The 20,578-nt window shown below is 60.1% G+C and overlaps 5 protein-coding genes across 5 annotated transcripts; 2 read left to right on the forward strand and 3 right to left on the reverse strand.

The window, feature by feature from the left end:
* Positions 1–5,268, reverse strand: CHLRE_17g733650v5 (uncharacterized protein). The gene is made up of 9 exons (XM_043072478.1): positions 4,878–5,268; positions 3,958–4,395; positions 3,517–3,603; positions 3,118–3,199; positions 2,510–2,691; positions 1,469–1,558; positions 1,035–1,154; positions 429–493; positions 1–147 (listed from the first exon to the last, which is right to left on the reverse strand). Exons 1-9 carry the CDS (start codon positions 5,010–5,012, stop codon positions 33–35), a joined length of 1,314 nt encoding a protein of 437 aa, XP_042914941.1. The 5' UTR covers positions 5,013–5,268; the 3' UTR covers positions 1–32.
* A 170-nt stretch (positions 5,269–5,438) lies between these two features.
* CHLRE_17g733678v5 (uncharacterized protein) lies at positions 5,439–7,180 on the forward strand. Its single transcript, XM_043072480.1, has 2 exons — positions 5,439–5,598; positions 5,652–7,180. Exons 1-2 carry the CDS (start codon positions 5,596–5,598, stop codon positions 5,925–5,927), a joined length of 279 nt encoding a protein of 92 aa, XP_042914942.1. The 5' UTR covers positions 5,439–5,595; the 3' UTR covers positions 5,928–7,180.
* Positions 7,181–7,378: 198 nt separating this feature from the next.
* On the forward strand, positions 7,379–9,366 carry CHLRE_17g733689v5 (uncharacterized protein). Its single transcript, XM_043072481.1, has 2 exons — positions 7,379–8,077; positions 8,567–9,366. The coding sequence occupies exon 2, from the start codon at positions 8,598–8,600 to the stop codon at positions 8,796–8,798; it is 201 nt and encodes a 66-aa protein (XP_042914943.1). The 5' UTR covers positions 7,379–8,077; positions 8,567–8,597; the 3' UTR covers positions 8,799–9,366.
* A 3,575-nt stretch (positions 9,367–12,941) lies between these two features.
* CHLRE_17g733700v5 (uncharacterized protein) lies at positions 12,942–17,528 on the reverse strand. Its single transcript, XM_001693002.3, has 6 exons — positions 17,357–17,528; positions 16,951–17,109; positions 16,691–16,746; positions 16,488–16,571; positions 16,209–16,277; positions 12,942–15,969 (listed from the first exon to the last, which is right to left on the reverse strand). The coding sequence occupies exons 1-6, from the start codon at positions 17,414–17,416 to the stop codon at positions 15,396–15,398; spliced, it is 1,002 nt and encodes a 333-aa protein (XP_001693054.1). The 5' UTR covers positions 17,417–17,528; the 3' UTR covers positions 12,942–15,395.
* Positions 17,529–17,587: 59 nt separating this feature from the next.
* On the reverse strand, positions 17,588–18,688 carry CHLRE_17g733753v5 (uncharacterized protein). The gene is made up of 3 exons (XM_043072485.1): positions 18,444–18,688; positions 18,173–18,293; positions 17,588–17,857 (listed from the first exon to the last, which is right to left on the reverse strand). The coding sequence occupies exons 1-3, from the start codon at positions 18,467–18,469 to the stop codon at positions 17,720–17,722; spliced, it is 285 nt and encodes a 94-aa protein (XP_042914944.1). The 5' UTR covers positions 18,470–18,688; the 3' UTR covers positions 17,588–17,719.
* Positions 18,689–20,578: the final 1,890 nt, after the last annotated feature.

Below are 20,578 nucleotides of genomic sequence, written 5' to 3' on the forward strand. Positions count from 1 at the left end.
CCATCCTCTACCCCCCCTCCCCTTCCCCATCCTCACCTCTGGCTGACGCGCAGTGCCGCCGCCGCCGCCTCCACCACCGGCACGGGCAGGGAGGTGGAGTAGACGTAGGCGCGGCCGCGGTTGAGCAGCAGGCTCTTCATGGCGGAACTGCGTTTGTGTGTGTGTGTGTGTGTGTGTGTGTAGGGCGAGGTGTGTGGGAGGGGTGGGGGTCGTAGGAGACAGCGCGAGGTGCATCGAAATGACAGATTGTTAGGATGGGGCTGCTTGGGTGGTGTTTGCGGTTGCGGTTGAGCAGACGGGTGCTCATGCTGCAACTCCGCCCCACCCACTGTCCGATACGTGCCAATGACACATCCCCAAAACCATTCCTCCAACCTCACCCCCACCCCCGACCCTCCCAACCCTGCCAACCCCCCTCCCGACCCCACCTGCACGCCACGAATCCGCCCAGCGCGCCAAAGGCCTTTGACAGCGTGCCCACATGCAGGTCGACCTGATGGGGGTGAGAGGGCGGGGGTGAGAGGGTGGGGTAGGAGTGGGGAGTGGTTGCAGGAGGAGGGGTCACGCCGCCGGGGGAGGACAGGAGGAGGGAGGATTGCCGGATGGAAGGCCAGAGGGTGGGTGCCTGGGTGGTGTGGGTGGACATGATTGGTGTGCCCGAGCCCAAACGGCCTGGTCCCACGGGTCCATGCAAGCAACGGCCCAGCCAGGCGGTAGCCGCCCATGAAGGTGGCGGCCTAGCCTTGGACCCCTTCCCCCCCTCCTCCTTCTGGCACTATTGCATTGGGTTCGGTTTAGTTTGGGCTGGTCTCTACAACCCCCTCCCATTTGCTAACGACGTCGTCTGCAGTCTTCAGTGCATCCTGTACCGCCTTTCCAAACATTCTCGCAACACCCCCCCCCATTTCCCTCCCCCCGGCGCATGCGGTCTCGCCCTCAGAAATCACCCCAACGTTGCATGGGCCCGCCTACCCGCAGCCAACACACACACACACACACACACACACACACACACACGCCACCCTGACACGCACCTGGTCCGCCACGCCCGCCGCCTCCGCCGCCCCTCCACCCCCGGCCCCGCACACCAGGGTGGCGTGCGCCTCGTCCAGCGCGAGCAGGAAGCCGTGGCGGCGCTTGAGAGCCACCAGGCCCTGAAGGGCGAGGTGGGGAAGGTGGTGGAATGTGTAGGCGGTGTGTGGTGACGGAGGTGGGACACAAGCAGCACGTCTGCGGTCTGCCTCGGCCGTCTTGGCTCTCCTGATGCGGCTGCACCCCTCTCTCCCCCCTGCGTCCTCCCTTTCAGTACGGTAACCTTGGACACTGTGCCCATACCTCATCCCCCAGCAAGGAGCCGTACCCCGGCCCCGACTCCGTACTCGTCCCCCTCCCCCGCTGCCATCCTCTCCACCCCCCCCTTCCCTTCCCTTCCCCCCTCCCCCCCAACCCCCCTTCCCCCCCCCCTCACCCTCAGGTCCGCAAAGTCGCCGTCCATGCTGAACAGCGAGTCCGCCACCACCAGCCGCCGGCAGCGGGGCGGGCAGGCGGACAGCAGCTCCTGAGGTAGAGGGTTTGGGGGTGGGAGGTGGGCAGTGTGTGTGTGTGTGTGTGTGTGTATGTGGGGGGTTACATTCATGATTAGTTAAGGAAGTGGTAGACGGTAGACCATCTTGCGGAACATGAAGCGTTACCGACGATGTCGACCAGCTCCTGGCGCCAGCTCGAGCTCCAGCTCCAGCTCCAGCGCGTAGACCCTCCGAAGTAGTGTTCCCGTATGATATAAAGCTGCTGCATAGCCTGACACGACCTAAGTTCGCGGCGGCACGGCGACACTACTACGCGCGACTAGTCGCGATCTACGGACGCTCGCTGCCCTAATAGCTTTCCTACATACCCCGGCGTGTACTCACCTGCGGCGTGGCATTGGAACCCACGCCGCGTGACGTCCAGACATCCATGCATAGCAAGAAACGGGAGGGCGAGGTGAGAGGCAAAAGGCAAAAGCAAAGGAACCTAAATGCTATGGCCGCCGCGACGGGAATGGACGCGCGCAAACGCTAAGTAGGCCACGGAATTGGACCCATGCTGGCATGTGGAGGGGGACTAGGGGCTGCGTGGCGGGGCTCCTAAGAGCTCCCACGGGGTGGTGGCCCAGAGAGTCGCAGGTGGGTGGGGTGCCCTGCTATCCTTTGCCGCGTGGACGGTGTGTTTTCCCTGGAAACCCGGCTATGTGGGGGGGGGGATGGTGTTGGTGTTGATGTTCTTTCACATGTGAAAGCACATGTGAAAGAGGGAAACAGTAGTGTCTGTGTGTGTGTGCTGGAGGAGTGAGAGGCATATACGCCCAAGCCCAACGAATACTACGAAGGTCCCATACTGGGGCTTGTTTCCCCATTCCCAGTAAGGAATCGTCGACACGAGGACTCATGGCAAGACAAGCACGCATGCACACGGTGTCCCCTACCCCTGGCACGCACGTACACGGCCACCTCCCGCCCCCCCCCCGCACCTCCAGGTGGTTCAGGTCGTTGTGCCGGTACACGTGCAGGCTCACGCCGCCGCCGCCACCAGCCGATCCAGATCCAGAACTGCTAGATCCAGAGCTGGATCCGGATCTCAGCGCCAGCCGCGCGCCGTCGATGATGGAGGCGTGGTTGAGTTCGTCGCTGAATATGGCCACACCGCCCTCGCCTGTGGAGGTGAGGGTGTGAGGCGGTTGGGTCAGTCTATGGGTGGGTGGGTGCGTGGGTGGGTCAGCCTATGGGTGGGTGGGTGGGTGGATTATTGAGTCGCCGTGGGGAGTTTGAGGGTGGGTGGTGCGGTGAGGGCCCACAGCGCCCTGTCCACCACCGCAGTGCCAACACCATTGCACACCGCTAATCCCCATGCAGCCAGGCACGGGGCACCGGGCATCGGGTGCTCGCACACACAGTACGCTGCAAACATACGCGTATGCATGTGCGGTCGCGCACTCGTCCTGTTTCTATTGGTTATCCTCGTTTGCCACACATGCACACACGCATACACGCAAGCATACATTTAATACATAATATACTTTATATACATATGCTTATATATATATAGGGTATATATACATATATATAAGCATGCGCCCACCTGCGGCGGTGCCTGCCAGGGTAGTGAGCACGGACAGGTTGGCTGCGAACCCGGTGGGGAACAGCAGGCAGTCCTCGGCGCCCTGGGGGGGAGGCGTGTGTAGGAGTGGGAAGTTTGGTGGTATGCAAGAGACGTTGCATGGAAGGTGTGTGCCTGTGCGTATCAGCGCCTGCACGTCCTCTTTGCCTCCCATGCTCCCCTGCCCCCCTGCCCTGTTGCCCCCCTGCCCCGCCTGCCACCCTCCGCCAGCTCTCGCCCTAGGCTTTGGAAGCATCGCCCGGCCTGCAAGTCACCCCCCGGCCTCCCGCCTGCTACTGCCTGCCCCCCGGCCTGCTACAGCCTCCCGCCTGCTACTGCCTGCCCCCCGGCCTGCTACAGCCTCCCACCCCCCACCATCACCTTGAGCTGCGCCAGGCCCGCCTCCAGCTGCCGGTGGCTGTGGCTGTAGCCGGCCACCAGCGCGCTGCTGCGGGGGCCCAGGCCCACCTGGTGGGAGAGGGGTGGAGGGGTGGGGGTGGGCGGGTGGAGAGGCCGTGGAGAAGGTGGCGTGCTTTGGAAAACATAGCGCGGCGTGTATGTAGTCCCACATGGCTTATCCATGGGACACGACGCGAGCACAGAAACCCGCCCCTACCCCAGCAGGGGTACAGAGCTGCCCCGTCAGGGTACACCAACGTCTGGGTCGTGATCCCATTCATTGTCCGCCCTTCCCCGCACCTTACAAGTCGCTCCTGCACCCGCTGCCCCTCATGCACGCCTTGGCGCCTGGATGGTTGGGTCTCAATGTCCCATTCCCGTGCCTTTTCCCCTCCGCCCCTCCTGCTCCCCCCAGCCTCTCACCCGCAGTGCCGACCGCGCCGCCGCCGCCGCCACGTCCGGATGTGAGGCGAGCCCCAGGTAGTCATTCAGCGAGAACAGCTTTAGCCGTACCAGCCCGCCACTGGCCCGCCTGCTGCTGGTGCTGATCGAGGTGCCACAGTTGTTGGCGCTGCAACCCGGGCTGCAGCCGCTGTAAAGACCTGCGGCACCGCTGGTGGGGCCAGCCGCGGGCGCCGGCGCCCTGCCAGAGGTGAAGGGGCCGCCGCCGCAGCAGCTGCTGCCGCAACCGCTGCTGCCGCATGACGCACCGGCGGTAGCGCAGCTAGGGGGACCATCCACCGTCCCCCCAGCCCCAACCGCCACCGCTGCTCCCCCCAGCCCGGCGCATTGGTCGTAATGCCGGACCACCGGCGGCAGGCCGGCCGCCCACGCCTCGAGGTCAGCTGGGTGGATGAGCGCCTAGCGGGTGGCGCGTGTAGATGGATGCAAGGGGGAGGACGGATGAGAGGGGAGGGGAGGGGGCAGATGTGAGGGAGGGGGCAGGGGAAGGGTGTGTGTGCCGTGGTTGAGAGCACGTTGAAGCCGCACCGAAGGCAGTAGGGACGGCATCGTGGCAGGGGGCACGGGTGTTGCGTGGATGGGTATAGCTGGGCGCGTGTGCATGATGGAGCTCCTTCATGTGTCAGGGGCCGGGATAGGTGTGGCTGGGAAGCACGTTCGACGAAGCGGTTGGGTGGCTGGGGGGTGGGGCGGCTTCGGTACCGCGCGAGTGCAGGTCCCAGCCGTTAAGCCCTAGCGAGCACGCCGGCATGCAGTTTTGCAAGTGTGGTTCAAAGTCGAACTGTATCACCAAATTTTATGTGCCAAAAATGGTAAGTAAAACACTATACTTGCCTGGCCCCATCGCGTATGATGCACCTCACAAGAAGCACCTCACCCACCTCGGATGATGAATTACACCACACGGTTGGCCTTAATGTCCTCAGCAGCTTCGCGTCCGTCAGAGCAGCAAGCGAGCTCGTTAGCCACGCATCCCAGTCGCCGTTTCGTCGCGTTGGCTCATATCCGCTTTCCATCTACTTGAATGCCTTTCAAGCTTCAGATATTACGTCCCATAACACTGGAGCGTCGTGGCTGATGTCTAAAGGCTGCAAGTTTCCAATATGCATATCTTCTCGAGAAACTATGGATGATATTGCGAAAGGTGACTGGCCGCTATCATCAATGGCAATACTGTCTCAGGTAGCAATGTTCTTGCTCGATCCGCGAAATCCAAGCCCACGCTCATCCCTCACAAGGTAATGACGCCGGTGTAGAATTGGGGTCCTACGGCAGTTGATAACGTGATTTAAGCTCCCGGCGACCTATATGTGACCAACGTGGGGCTCTTTGTATACTTGATTGCATGCACCCCAACTACTAGGCCCGGGTGGCTCGTGGGCGTCCGCAGTCCACCGACTTACTGAAGTACCCCCTTCTGTGTATACTTACCAAATGTAAAACCTTATGAACATCACGGGGCCATCCCACATGCAACCTCTGTTCGCAAGCCCGCTACCTGCACGCAGCTGGTCGTAGGCCAAGTCGTCCCAGCTGCAGCCACCGTCCAGTCAGCCTCCTGCAGCAGTGCGTCACCTACGGTCACATGCAGCCTGGGTAATGGTATTGCCATCCTGGTAACGGGGCCGGGCGCAACAAAGCACTCGCCCCTGCAGGCTGCAGACCGCTTTGCGGCGGCGGTCGCGCTGCTTCGCACCGGCTGGGAGGCAGCGGTGTGGGAGGCCCGGGTGGCTCATGGGCGTGCCGCTTTCGTGCCGCTCCCGACCGGAGACCTGCAACGGGCGGTGGCTGGGGCCCTGGAGCAGGTGGCCCGGGGATTGGGGTGGGTGCAAGACGAGGACCCGCCCCTTCTCCTGGCGGAGTATTCCGTGAAGGCGGGGACGGCGATGCAGTCGGGTCCCCAGCTGTCCGCGCTGCGGGCTAAACACTAGCTCTATGTGCGGGCTGCTGGTGTGCCCGAGGGGGAAACGGCTCAGGCCGCTGGAGTCTTTGCCAGCACCCTGGCCTGTTTATGGGCATTAAAGTGGGAGAACCGCCACAAGGAGGTGGCGGGCGGCGGGTGGCTTTGCGGGCGACGTGGCCATGGCCATGGGTGCCGTGCCGGAGTTGAGGGATGCGTGTTTCACGCGTGCTGATCTTTGGTTGGTGCAGCCGCCTGCTGGGCTGGCGCCGCCGGTTTGGGATGTGGTGCGTTGTCCGCCCTGGACCTGGGCCGGCAGCAGGTGGTCATGGCTGGTGTACGCGTGGGTCGGGCTTTGACATCGTCCCAGGTGCTGCGTATTAATATATCGGTTCTCGCCGACTTCTGGGGTCGGCTGCAATCTGTTGCTAGTCTTGGTACTCGTTCGAAAGGATGAGACGCGGTGCCCTCTCAGCACCCGTTCCTTGCGCGGGGTGTCGGGGACTGCATGCTCCTGGTGCTACCTGGCGATGTGGACTCCCCGCCTCCCTTGCCTGGAATCCTGGGGATGTGGGGGTGTGGGGCTGTGGGCGTCGGGTGCCGGTGGTACGGTTTTCGGTTGCTTCGCGGTGAGTGAGTGCTCGCGCACCAGTGCTGCAGGGCTAGCGTTTGATTGGGCGTCGCCGGACTACATGCCCGGTGTACCTGGTTTTTTGCGTCTGGTGCTGATTTCCTACACGGTTGTGGGGCTCTGGCGGGCTTCGGCTTCTCTCTGGGAAAACCCACCCCTAATCTTACCGGACAATACGGTCATCTGTTACCGGACATACAGGCTAATCGGTTACCGCCGGACAATGCGATTTAATTAAGGGACAATTTGTCCGGTAAAGTAGAGTCCGGTAGCTTTCAGGCATTGTCCGGTAGAGTCGCGCACCAATGTCCGGTAGGGCGGCGCCAGATTGTCCGGTAGCTTTCAAGCATTGTCCGGTAGCTTTCAGGCATTGTCCGGTAGGTTTCAAGCAATGTCCGGTAAGGTAGTGCATCAATGTCCGGTAGGGTAGTGCACGATTGTCCGGTAGATTTCAAGGAATGTCCGGTAGGTTTCAAGCAATGTCCGGTAAGGTAGCACACCGATGTCCGGTAGCCTAGCCAGCAGTACAAGCAGGACGCGTCCCACCGTCTTTTGTGGTGTCTACAGACACCGTTGCATGTCCTGTCATGCCCTTGTCATGTAGCAGTGGCTCCCCTGCCCTTGTTCAACCCTGTACACATACCCTTTTTGCTTGCTGGTCCCTTTGGCTACCTCGCCGCGCTCCTTCAGCCCCATGCGCCTCCATGTTTGCGCACATATCACCTGCATACATAGCACCACCAGCGTTGCAAGAGGCATGGTGACAAGCCTTTCCCCGAGTCTCACATGCTGTATACATGCCGTGTTCGTTGAGCTGCCCACTGCACACATGTCTTTGTGCTCCTTTTCATGTTAATTGCGTCGCAAAACCTGACTTACCACCAAAACGCAAAAGCGCCATTGCCAGCAGCACATGCACCGATGCCGAGCGCGCAGACGAAGGTTGACATGAGGATAAGGCTGCCGGGGAATTGTAAGCACATATTTGCATGCATAAGTGATTGCAAACTATTAGGACCCCGTGCGAAAGCGCAGGCAGGGCAAACGCATGGTTGTTGACCGCGACAGCAAAACACTGCTGTAGACGCTTTGAGCTGATACAATGCGAGTTCTCAGTCAGAACCTTACATTCTCGGGCTGTGAGCCTGTTTGGCCTTGAATCTTGTGCAGGTCGGCGATGCTGAGCGACAAAGGCCTCCCCTTTGACCAAGTTTGTAGCACCTCCGCCAACCCCTCAGGCATGCTCGCAAGCTTGTGTCTAACAAAGTTGCTATGAAATAGCATCATGCAGTATCATAGAGGGTTTGTGAACGTGGAACACTGCATGCTGATATCGCTTGCAACGGTGATAGGCTGTAACAGCTCAGCGATACATTTAACAGCTTGTAAGTATTAAGTCTGTAGCGTATAATATGAGTCTTATGAGAGAGTCATACTATTAAGTTGAGAAGCTGAATGTAGGGTCCCCCCAAGCAGCAGTGCTGCCCCATTGCGCATGCCAGCTCCCTTCCCAGATCTGGTAATGCCATTGCTAGGACGCATAATCCAATGTGAGCGGTTGCGTCAGATGCGGGCATGGATAAGATGCATGTGCCTGCCACTCAGATGGGGCCACACAAGCAGGCCATGCCCAGAAACACACTTCTTCACAGCACACGCACACAGGACACACCCCGCTGGGCTGCCCGCTTGGAGACACGCACAGCTGGACATTGCGCAGCGTTGGTTCAAGTGTTGGGCGCTGGTTATGTCGGATGCGGGCATGGATAAGGTGCATGTGCCTGCCACTCAGATGAGGCCACACAAGCAGGCCATGCCCGGAAACACACTTCTTCACAGCACACGCACACAGGACACACCCCGCTGGGCTGCCCGCTTGGAGACACACACAGCTGGGCATTGCGCAGCGTTGGTTCAAGCGTTGGGCGCTGGTTATGTCGGATGCGGGCATGGATAAGATGCATGTGCCTGCAGCTCAGATGGGGCCACACAAGCAGGCCATGCCCGGAAACACACTTCCCCACAGCACACGCACACAGGACACGCCCGATTGGCTGAATGTGGCTAAGGATGCCCGATTGGCTGAATGTCGCTAAGGATGCCCGATTGGCTGAATGTCAACACCCGCACCTCTACTACCGCGACCGTATGGCCCTCGCCGCGGCTTGCGCCGCGCACATTGCCGCCCGGCCGCCTGCCGGTGCCGCCGCATCCCCCCACCCACCCGCGGCCCCTCCCCCGCCCGGCACCCTTAACGAAGTCACGCGGTGATGCTTCATCCAGCAAGCCACCAGCCCACATGCCGTGTCCCTCCCCCGCCGGCGGGCTGGTACCGTCATGCGACCCTGACCGGCCCTGTGGAGACAGCCCCGCCCCGGAGCCGACTTGGACGTCTGGACGTCACGCCGCGGCACCCCGCATTCAGGGGGGGTACTTGGGTTGCCTGAGTGCACGCTTGTGGGGGCTTTGTACGGGGGTGTTTGTGTGTGCGTGTGTGGGTGTGTGTAGGTGTGTGTGCGTAGGTGTGTGCGTGGGTTCGTGTGTGCGTGTGCGGGTTGCGTGTGCGGTGTTGCGTCCCAGTGCGGGTTGTTGTCCCTGTCCGTGTGCGGCTGTTGGCTTGGTTTGGGGTGCCGAGGCTGACTTCGTCCTTCGTCTTACGCGTGTTGTGGTCGTGTGTCCCTGTGTGCGTCTGGGTTCCGTTCTGCCGCCGGTCCCTGTGCCGTTCGTGCTCGCAGTTTCTGCCCTAAGGGTGTGCTCCATTTGATGGGGTTTTTGTTTGCGTCTTTGGTCTGCCAGCTCGTGCCCTCGCCATTGCGCACCGCTGTAACGCCACAGTCTACCACCCTGCCTGCCCCGCGCCCCACCTGCCTGCCCCTACCGACGCGGCCACTGCGGCCGCGAGCATGCCTAGACTCGGTGCCGCCATCGAGCGGGGAGCGGGAGGCCAGCTCCCGCCAGCCCACGGCGACGCATAAACACCCACCCGCGTGATACCAGCCTGCATCTAGAGCATCTTGCGACTCTGCAACCGCCGCCCGCCACGCCCCCATGCAACCCCGGCCCCGTTAAGGTTGCTTGCCGTCACTCGTGCTATCCTGTCCCCGTAAGTACCAGTGGCCCGGGCCGGTGGGCCCTTATAACTTACTTTGTGCAACGAAGTAAGGCGTGTTCGACTGTACTTCTCAATGCCAACTACGTCAACTGCGTGCTAGCCCGTCAGCCTAGGTGATTAGGTAGGTGCCTCGGCACCGAATGCCCGCCCCTCCCTTCCATCGGGGCTTCAGCCCTGCTGCTCGAAACCCTTCGAAAGCTCCGAGTTGCTCCTTGCGCAGTGCACACCCTACGGACGTCAGGTAAGGTGCCACCACCACACTGTGCTGCGGACCAGGCGTGCGGCCCTGATCAATGCACTGCGTTCCTGGGGCGTCACCATCACCACGACGTTCCACACCTCCCGCCCTGCCGACTGCCACGCACGGACATAGCGTCCGCTCACCGACGTCCCACTCGTGCTAGCAACCGCCTCTAGGTTCCCGGACGCCCGGATGCGCTCTAGCAGCTCGCCGCTGACAGACTTCAGCAGGATCTTGCTCTCGTCCACAGTGGCGTCACTCGCTCGCCCTCTTCTCCGGGTCACGTGATACTTAATAGGCGGGCTTTAGACTGTGTGCGTTCGCTAGTTCGCTTGATGCACGCCGCCCCACTTGTCGCCTTTGCCATTTGCCTGCCCGTGACACTTCCGCGCTGCCGCCCTTTGCCCTCGCTTCCTCTGTCGCCAGTAGGTGAGCTCGACTATGACCAGCGGGCGGGAATATGGGACTTAGGCGTGCTGGGTAAACATTGTAGCGCGCCCAGGGCACGGCGCATACAATGCATATGGGTGCCACTCGGGGTCAGATCGTTCGTCGATCGCACGCGCAGTAGCACACTGCGTGTTTCCCCACCACAGCATACATATACACACACACACACACACACACACACACACACAAGCCCACATACACACACACACACACACACACACACACACACACACACACACACACACACACACACACACACACACACACACACACACACACACACACACACACACACAAATGCAGAAGCTCATGCTCACGCACGCACATACGCGCACGTCAATACACACGCACCTCGTGTACACACGAGCACACGCACACACAAGCCCACATACACACACACACACACACACACACACACACACACACACACACACACACACACACACACACACACACACACACACACACACACACACACACACACACATGCTGCTGCTGGCCATGTTGTTTGTCGCCCCTGACTCCCAACTCCCAGCGTCGCCCCTGACACCCAACTCAGCCCCCGACTCGGACGACCGCGTGCGCGCGCAAGGACACGCCTGGGAGTGGAATGCGTGTCTGATGTCTACTATCATAGCTACCTGGCATTAGGTGAGATGTGCGCATCAGGGGATAAAGAATTCGAGGTGTACGCGACGAACGGAAAACCCACCGGGGTCGGTGGGTTTTTTTCGTTTCGCACACAAGCCGTATTCCTCAGTTCTTATTGTCCGTACCACTTTATAGAGCCAAACTGTATTCATTTGTCATCAACAATGCATCCAACGCCGTTCCAGAAGGGCCTGCCGCTGCCGCCGCCCCCCCTGCACCTGTGGTCGTTCATGTTCACCACGTTGCCCTTGCTATCGGCAAACTCAATGGTGCCACCGCCAGACGCGTGGAAGCCGTCTCCACCGGCATAGCTAGTAGGACTTGGACATGCATGGCTCTGCCCTGTGGAGGATCTTGTATCGATTTGGTAATAACACACAACTAATTAATACAGTACAAAAACCCAGCATGCTGGTGCTGTTGAACCCGCTTTTCGCTGGTGTGCATGGTGTCCGGTAAGATTTGGCAAATCGCGGCCTGCAAATGTCCGGTAAGGGGCGCCGGGGACAATTGTCCGGTAGATTTCAAGCATTGTCCGGTAGGGTGCGGCACTTGTCCGGCAAGTCTGGTCACATGTCCGGTAGCTTTTGGATTGTCCGGTAACTTTGTTTTCCCAGAGTGCTTGGCTCTGACTTGTGACGGTGTAGCAGCTGAGACACGCTTTTTGCGCAGAAAGAAATCACGGTTTGGTGAAGGTCGGCAGCCAACTGGGGGGATGGCGGTTTCCCTTCGGGCCGCGGAGATGGTTCCCTCCTGACCTGGGTATATGGGACATGAAAAGGGCAAAGCAAGTGCCTAATATAGTTGCGGCCGGATAAACAAAATTGCACCCAGCCCAGGCATCGACGATCATGGAAATACGAATACTCCTGACCTGGGTGCTGGACTATCCCTTCTTGCAATGTCGCATTCGTTAAGCAGGGGACGTTGCCTCCCCGCGATCACTGGTAATGGCGCTGGGATCACTCGGATTCTCACTCGGGTGCTCACGGTTGTTGCGCGCTTTCTGATACACGTATGTGATTTTGTTTGCATTGTACCATCCGCACCTATGCATGTGGGGTTTCAGGGCCGGGTTTTCAGCACTGCTGATCAGTTCTAGGTATACAATCATTCTCATCTCCAACTACATTTGCGACAAATAATGCGCAGATACTCTCCTTCCTATATGCGGTTGGCAGTGCGCGGCGGCCAGCAGGGGAAAGCCAACCTCATTAAATTCTTGTGATGCGCATCTCGTGTAAATGCTGTACTACCTTTCCCGCCTTCACCAAGTGCTCACGGAAGGCGGATACTATTTGCCCGTCAGGTAGCGGGCTACCTGATCGACTCTCCTCCTTTCCTGGCCCGATCATGTGCGTACGGCCTTGCCTGAGGGAGTGATTACAACAGAGAAGGAAGGGGAACGTGCAGCACCACACCATACGTCTACGCTGTGCGCTGAGGTAAGCGGAAAAGCCGTGCAAACCACCCATCTACCTCCACATGAATGCGGAAATAATAATAATAATAATCCCAACGCTGGCCCATAGGGCCTAGCATGTATTATCGGGGCAACGCCTTCGCTGATCATCTCTCAACCCAGTTCGAGAGAAGGCGGGAAGTCACCACGACCACCTTAACATTTGCCGGTCCTGCCCACCGGTGGGAGCGCGGTGGATTAAGCCCCTGGTGTCCTATCCATGTTCAGCTCGGATGATCTACCCTCACGGCTTTTCGGTACCTGAGATCGGGGGATCAGGTAATGCCGACTGTCGGGCAACATCTCAACTGAAACTCTGGATCGCTCCAGAGTCCGGCCCCTTTGCCGGCACTTCACGACCGCTCTCTTATCTGACGTTAGCCACGGATGACAAGGACACGACTGAAGAGCCGTGCGGTCCCTGCGGAGCGCCTGTGCGTGATTTGAATACGCACGGAGGTTTCCCCTGTACCGAATTTGGGGAGGATCGAACTCGGGTCTGAACCGACGTTACACACCAACTTATCATTAAGCAACCTCTGCCGTGGTCGATTATATATGAATGCGGATGTTACAGAGGGGACAGTCCCAGCACCCGAAGACGCCGAGCCATCACATGCTATCAGGGCCCAACTTGACTCCACCAACCCCGACTACCTCCATATGGATGCGCTACCAGGTCCGTATGTAGTTGCATGATTCACTGACTGACATTTAAACCTAACCTTGTACCATGCACACACACGCGCAAAAAGATAGCAACACGCACGCGTGCTCCTTTCTCACCCTACTCGTATAATGCCACATGAGTGGGTTCGCACGTACACGGGCGACCCGGATCCAACTGACAGGGCGCCCAAACTCGAACCTGCTTACTTCGCACCACAATGACACATCTCCACGCCGCTACCTCATTTCCACTCAGGTCACTTTCGGTATCACAACATTCAAAGCTTCAACGGAGGCTCACGCGCGGTGCGCGTATGGCTCGCTGTTCAGTGGCGGGTTCTATGGCGTTTGCATGTGCTGGGGTGCGTAGCTCAAACGGCCGCCTCCAGCCTATGTGTACCATAACTTGGCCATACCTAACGCAAGAACAAAACGTTGTTGCACACTCGCTCGCAACAAGTGGACAGGTTATGCAGCAAGGCACGTACGTCCATTGTACGCACCGGGCACGGCACATCGTACCGTTGCTCACTACATGGGGAGGACGCGCTGTGTCTTGCGGCACATGACCACAAAGGCGGTGCCCGCAACCGCCGCCGCCACAACGGCGGCGCCCACAATCACAGCAGGCAGCACCACACGCAGCGGCACTCCATCTGAGCTGTCTCCTTTGCTGCCGCTGTTGCTGGCGGAGATGGTTGAGCCAGCACCTGCAGATGGCCTACAGCGCGTCGTGTCCCCATGCAGCGGCGCCTCATGCCCAACTCGCCTGGCCGGCACCAGCCTTTCATACCAGTCTCAGCTCACCATATACAGCAGCCAGTCAGCCTTCGCGTCAGCCCGGCCGCAGCTAGGCAGCCACCCTGGTTTGTTTTCTGCGCCGGCCTCAACGTTTTGACAACCGCCATGCTGCACCCTCCTTTCTGCCGTTCTCTTTCCTCTTGTCCTCGCATGTACGTACTACTCCTGGCTCACCGCGGATGCCTGGCTGTGTTCCAGGTGGGTCTCTTGGGGTTCGCGTTATCACAACGCATCGCAGCCTTCGCTTGGTAGTCTGCGGCCAGTCTACGCCAGCCCAGCCTCTGACAGCCGTATACACCAGCTGCGAGCTTTAGGACGCCGGAGTGGCGCAGCTTGGCGCGCGGTTATCTCGTCAAAGGTAACGTTGCAGTTGCGGTCGCTGCTCATGCTCACGCTTTCTTTTGCTTGTGCTAGCTCACTGGCCTCGGCTCTACAACGTCATGTTCGCTTGTGCGTGTTGCGTTCTTTCAAGCATATCAATAACAGGACAGAACAGGGATACTCGCCCCTGGGCCCCGGCAAGTTCACGCTGGTATCTGTTGCCCAGTGGCAGGGACCTACTTAAGGTCCCGCCCTTAAGTGTTTGGCAAGGGCGAGCCTCCCGCTTGCGGGTGCAGCCACCATTCACGCGGTTGGCACGATGCCCTGCACAAATCTCGTTTGTACTGAGACTATTTATGAAACGTTGCTGGCTTTATTCTTGTCAGCGTTTATCTCTGCTGGCTTTCACGTGGACTTCGGTGTTTTTGGGACACGCTGGCGTCGTCGGCACGCCCGCAGCGCCCCTGCACGCCCCGACCCCCTGTGGGGCCCAGATTCTTGTCGATTCAACGTCGCGACGTCCAGCCCAGCTGCCAGCCCGGTTCCTCCGCCCGGCCGGCCCCGCTGCACCGTGCGTGGGCCGGTTCCTGGACGGGTGTGGGGAACCGTACTATGGTCCGCACCCGTCAGTTTACCCCATGGCCTACAGCGCGTCGTGTCCCCATGCAGCGGCGCCTCATGCCCAACTCGCCTGGCCGGCACCAGCCTTTCATACCAGTCTCAGCTCACCATATACAGCAGCCAGTCAGCCTTCGCGTCAGCCCGGCCGCAGCTAGGCAGCCACCCTGGTTTGTTTTCTGCGCCGGCCTCAACGTTTTGACAACCGCCATGCTGCACCCTCCTTTCTGCCGTTCTCTTTCCTCTTGTCCTCGCATGTACGTACTACTCCTGGCTCACCGCGGATGCCTGGCTGTGTTCCAGGTGGGTCTCTTGGGGTTCGCGTTATCACAACGCATCGCAGCCTTCGCTTGGTAGTCTGCGGCCAGTCTACGCCAGCCCAGCCTCTGACAGCCGTATACACCAGCTGCGAGCTTTAGGACGCCGGAGTGGCGCAGCTTGGCGCGCGGTTATCTCGTCAAAGGTAACGTTGCAGTTGCGGTCGCTGCTCATGCTCACGCTTTCTTTTGCTTGTGCTAGCTCACTGGCCTCGGCTCTACAACGTCATGTTCGCTTGTGCGTGTTGCGTTCTTTCAAGCATATCAATGCTGTGCCACTGCTGCTACCAGCCGCGGTAGTCTGTGCGGCGCCGCCAGCCGAGGCCGCAGAACCCGTCTCCGGCGCCATGACGTCGGCAGGGGTGTCGGTGGCGAGCGCCGCCGCCTGCAGCTGGGCGTCGGACGTCTGGGGCACTGAGGCGGGGTCGGCTGATGAGGCGGCACCGGCTGTGGTGTTGTCCTGCTGGCGGGCGGTTGAGGCCCTGTCGGCCGTGACGGTCTGGGGTGAGGGAGTGGGAGCGGGGGAGGGGGAGGGCGCGCGGGTGGTGGCGGCGGGTGCGGGTGCGGGCGAGGGCGGCATCTGCATGAGGATCTCATCCGGCAGCAGCTCGTCCGACAGCTCTTCCACGACCTCGGCGGGCAGGTCCGACAGGTGGGCGGGCTGGTAGGAGAAGTCCACGTCGGCGTCTGAGGTGGAGGCCAGGTTGGCGGGGCACGCCTTGACGCTGGAGGGACTGGGCACGATGGGGCAGCTGCCGCCGGATGCGCAGATGTAGCCATTGGCGCAGCGCGTGTTGTACCTGCGCGCGCGCGGCGGGCGGAGTTTCGGGGGTGACACGAGCAAGGGGAGGTAGAGGCAGCAGGCACGTATCTTGTCCACACAGGTTGCGTGCCCGCTGGTGGCCCCCGCTAGCTGTGCCCAGCAGCTTGACCAACTACCCCCCAGGCAGACCTCATGCTTTTGTTCAGTGTTCAATGGTTGGCAGCCGGCAGTAGTAAAGTGCACGTACGTCCCCAATGCCGGCCCGCACGCACGCACCTGCCGGCGCACTTCTGGTAGCAGCCAAAGTCGGTGTACTCGCCCTCGCGCACATATCCGGAGTTGCACCTGCGTGTCCATGAGTGGGCATGTTGGGGTAGGTTAAATTACGGTGCGTGTCGATGGATGAACCATACATGCATTATCGTCAGGCGTATGGGGTTTGTCAAGGGCAAGCATGAAGACTACCCAGGACACTCGACAGCAGCATACGGGCTGACTCCGTTGCGTTGGAACTTGAAATCCTCCAGTAAACTTCACACCGACACGATTACTTACGTGGGGAAGCACGCGCGCATGTATTCCACTTTGCCGGCGCCACACTGGATGGCGCGGGGGCGGCTGATGGCGTTGTCCCGCGAGCTGCAAATGCACATCGCTACTAGTTTCAAAGAAAACGAGTGGGAAGGGTACAGAAGGATACCCAGAGCAGACGCTGTCCCGCATTATATGTGTTCAACTACTGTGGTACTGTCACTCACCAGAACCAGCCGGAGCAGGGGCACAGGTACGCCTGCCACACAGAGCTCCACTCGGGCTGCGAGAAAAACAACAGCCAGATAAAGCTAAGATGTACGCAAAGCAGAGATGATAGACGTTTTTAACCTCATGTATGACTATGGGACCGGTCGCGCATGTATGACTGGAACCGCCCCCCTCCCCCCCCCAAACCCATCCCATACACAAACAACCACGAACCCTGCACACTCTACACAACTGCACCACGACGACCATTACGCACCGTCTTGCCGTTGCACCAGTACCAGCACTTCTTGAGATCTTCGTAGGAGGCAACGGTGGTTTTTCCGCCTCCCAAGGAACCGGTTCCGTCCGTCTCGCTGGGGCCGCAGGCTTGCACGCAGTACGAATAGGGCACCATGTCGTTGCCGCGGTAGTAGCGCTGTGCGGCAAATGCATGCGGGGGAGGGCGATGTGGTGCAGCCGGAGCGAGAATTAGCGGACACAAGAAATTGGGCATCAGCAACAGCAAAACAAATAGGCAAAGAGCATAACTAGCATTATTGGGCTAGGCCCAAGTCCTGCCTGCTGCCTGAGCGAAAAGTACGACACCCGCAAGCTGCATGTGCAGCCAATAGTTCACAGGGAGCAAGTCCAATCAGCGACCCTATCTATCTGGCATCACGCACCGTGACGTAGCCGGCGGGGCAGCTGCCGGAACCCGTGTACTCCGAGCTGGTCTGCTTCATGGGGAGGCAGAAATCTGTGCCGGGGTCGTGGAATTAGTAACACGGGGCAGAGGTTGGTGTGACAGCAGGAGCAGCACCGTTCGGTCGCGACCGGAGCCAAGTGACATGGATTTTGATATTGGTGTCTTCCGCTCTGGTCTACGTACGATTAGTTCTGCAACACTCGTCAATGGTGTGTGTTGGTTACAAGGTGGTGAGCACGGTGTGCATGCATGTGTCGCGGCGCGGCCCCAAATCGCGGCCCTGTCAAACGTGACCCCATATTCTCAGGTTCCGCTCCCCGAGCCCGAGCCCGCTTACCTGTCAGGATGGCGTTCTTGACTCCTTGATCAGCTCGTTTTTGATGGCGGTCACAGGGTCCGTGCTGAAGCTCAGGCCGAAGTTGAAGTCGTAGTTGACGTAGCCCGCCAGGTTGATGCGGCCCTTGGTGCTAGCGCCTACCTGTGGATGATGGAACAACGCCGCAGAGAGCAGATAGGGTTATGGTTTAATCAATCTGAGATCCAGGGCCTGCCATGGTACCTAACTCTTTGGCAGCAGCACAGCAGCCGGACTAGTGCGTGCCTGGGGACAATCGGGAACGTATGCCCTTTGCCTAGCTCCTGCGCCCGCTACAACTAGTTAATGAAGACCTATCACCAATGATTCTGCCGCCGGGAACATCTCTACGCTCCAGTTCTGTGCTCTTGATTGCAGCAACGCGGTGGGAGGTGTTGGCACCCGGACACTCGCCAAGCAACCGCGCCAGGCACTCACGCTGGTGGTCATGAGGCTCATGGCGAAGCTCAGGCGGTCCAGTGCCACGATGCTGGTGATCTTGGAAAGGATCCAGCCGGGACCATAACCAGCCAGACCGGGGATGACGTAGTTCAGCACCCTGCAGGAAGGAGGAGGAATTAAAAACTCACCAATGGCACCTAACCGTGCCGATCGGTGGCCACAACTGCAGTGGCCCTGATGGGCTGCTATGGCAGTGGACACTGTAGCCACGCATACAGTGGACGCTCATCTTTACACAAGTCCCTGCCTATTCGCCCCCTCCACGCCCCCCATTCTAAATGCCGCGACTGCGGAAACACCGCGCCATCGCGCGCGCGACTCAACTAACGATCACCGACAAAACACACACGGTCAAACCTGGCCTTTGGTACCAGGAGCACTCGTTAACATGTGTTCTGTATATAATTGATGCGCAATTGATCACAAACGTCAAAATGCTGGGCTCGCTGCGCTGGATGGTCTGCGCATTGTGACGCGCTTTGTGTTCGCAGGTATTTACCTGCCAAGACACATATCCTAGTAGTGAACGCCACAGCTTTTGAACTGGGGTGTCCGCTGGGTAGTGCGCAAACGCAGGCGGACATGCTCGCCTGGCGCAGCTATCGAGGGGCATTCTGCATACCGTGATAGCTCAGACAGAGAGATAGCCCAGTTTCATTGGCCTGGGCGTGGCACAGCCAGTCTGTGCGTCCTCACGGCGCGGTCGACGACCTGAGCTGTCAGGCGCCCTGAGGCGCCCGACAGGTGAGTGTGAAGCAGCGGCCAACGCCCGTGCAGGCACTCCAGGCGTGTGGCGGTGTGGCCACTGGCTGTGTGGAGCGTCCATGCAAGGGGCCTATGGTGACGACAGATGGGGTCGAAGTAGCCACGCCCGCAGCGTCCACTACAGGAGTGGCCAGCGTGGCCACAAGGGGGCCTCCCCCTGGTGGCCACTGACGCAGTGGAACCCCGCACCGGGCCCATGCTCCAGCCCTGCCCTCTTGCACAATGCCGTGTCTATATGCCATATGGACGGGCATGCAGTATGGCTGGGTGGTTCCGTCGGGTGGGGTCGTGGCAGGGGTCAAGGTGTGCATGTGGCATGACCGCATGGGTGGCTAACCCCGCCCATGCCCAGACCACGCTCCAGCCCCTGCCCCGCATGCAAAGGTCAGCGCCCAGCCCTGCCCTCTCGCACAATGCCGTGTCTATATGCCATATGGACGGGCATGCAGTATGGCTGGATGGTTCCGTCGGGTGGGGTCGTGGCAGGGGTCAAGGTGTGCATGTGGCATGGCCGCATGGGTGGCTAACCCCGCCCATGCCCAGACCACGCTCCAGCCCCTGCCCCGCATGCAAAGGTCAGCGCCCAGCCCTGCCCTCTCGCACAATGCCGTGTCTATATGCCATATGGATGGGCGTGCAGTATGGCTGGGTGGTTCCATTGGGTGGGGTCGTGGCAGGGGTCAAGGTGTGCATGTGGCATGGGTGGCTAACCCTGCCCATGCCCAGACCACGCTCCAGCCCCTGCCCCGCATGCAAAGGTCAGCGCCCAGCCCTGCCCTCTCGCACAATGCCGTGTCTATATGCCATATGGACGGGCGTGCAGTATGGCTGGGTGGTTCCATTGGGTGGGGTCGTGGCAGGGGTCAAGGTGTGGATGTGGCATGGGTGGCTAACCCCGCCCATGCCCAGACCACGCTCCAGCCCCTGCCCTGCATGCAAAGGTCAGCGCCCAGCCCTGCCCTCTTGCACAATGCCGTGTCTATATGCCATATGGACGGGCATGCAGTATGGCTGAGTGGTTCCGTCGGGTGGGGTCGTGGCAGGGGTCAAGGTGTGCATGTGGCATGGCCGCATGGGTGGCTAACCCCGCCCATGCCCAGACCACGCTCCAGCCCCTGCCCCGCATGCAAAGGTCAGCGCCCAGCCCTGCCCTCTCGCACAATGCCGTGTCTATATGCCATATGGACGGGCATGCAGTATGGCTGGGTGGTTCCGTCGGGTGGGGTCGTGGCAGGGGTCAAGGTGTGCATGTGGCATGGGTGGCTAACCCCGCCCATGCCCAGACCACGCTCCAGCCCCTGCCCTGCATGCAAAGGTCAGCGCCCAGCCCTGCCCTCTTGCACAATGCCGTGTCTATATGCCATATGGACGGGCATGCAGTATGGCTGAGTGGTTCCGTCGGGTGGGGTCGTGGCAGGGGTCAAGGTGTGCATGTGGCATGGCCGCATGGGTGGCTAACCCCGCCCATGCCCAGACCACGCTCCAGCCCCTGCCCCGCATGCAAAGGTCAGCGCCCAGCCCTGCCCTCTCGCACAATGCCGTGTCTATATGCCATATGGACACGGCATTGTGCAAGAGGGCAGGGCTGGAGCATGGGCCCGGTGCGGGGTTCCACTG

This window comes from Chlamydomonas reinhardtii, chromosome 17 (assembly GCF_000002595.2).
Source record: "Chlamydomonas reinhardtii strain CC-503 cw92 mt+ chromosome 17, whole genome shotgun sequence".
NCBI lineage: Eukaryota > Viridiplantae > Chlorophyta > Chlorophyceae > Chlamydomonadales > Chlamydomonadaceae > Chlamydomonas > Chlamydomonas reinhardtii.

Excerpts from the sequence above, each read along its gene's own strand:
- CHLRE_17g733650v5 (XM_043072478.1), bottom strand. The coding sequence starts at position 5,012 with ATGGAAAGCGGATATGAGCCAACGCGACGAAACGGCGACTGGGATGCG. Across the intron at positions 3,604-3,957 it reads CGGCGCGGTCGGCACTGCGG|GTGGGCCTGGGCCCCCGCAG; the intron begins GTGAGAGGCTGG and ends CTCTCCCACCAG. Across the intron at positions 1,559-2,509 it reads ACGACCTGAACCACCTGGAG|GAGCTGCTGTCCGCCTGCCC; the intron begins GTGCGGGGGGGG and ends CCTCTACCTCAG.
- CHLRE_17g733689v5 (XM_043072481.1), top strand. The coding sequence starts at position 8,598 with ATGCCCGATTGGCTGAATGTCGCTAAGGATGCCCGATTGGCTGAATGT.
- CHLRE_17g733700v5 (XM_001693002.3), bottom strand. The coding sequence starts at position 17,416 with ATGAAGCAGACCAGCTCGGAGTACACGGGTTCCGGCAGCTGCCCCGCC. Across the intron at positions 17,110-17,356 it reads GCCCCGCCGGCTACGTCACG|CGCTACTACCGCGGCAACGA; the intron begins GTGCGTGATGCC and ends TTTGCCGCACAG. Across the intron at positions 16,572-16,690 it reads CCCTGCTCCGGCTGGTTCTG|CTCGCGGGACAACGCCATCA; the intron begins GTGAGTGACAGT and ends GTGCATTTGCAG.
- CHLRE_17g733753v5 (XM_043072485.1), bottom strand. The coding sequence starts at position 18,469 with ATGGGGGGCGTGGAGGGGGCGAATAG. Across the intron at positions 18,294-18,443 it reads GGCGTGGAGGGGGCGAATAG|GGTGCTGAACTACGTCATCC; the intron begins GCAGGGACTTGT and ends TCCTTCCTGCAG. Across the intron at positions 17,858-18,172 it reads TGAGCCTCATGACCACCAGC|GTAGGCGCTAGCACCAAGGG; the intron begins GTGAGTGCCTGG and ends CATCATCCACAG.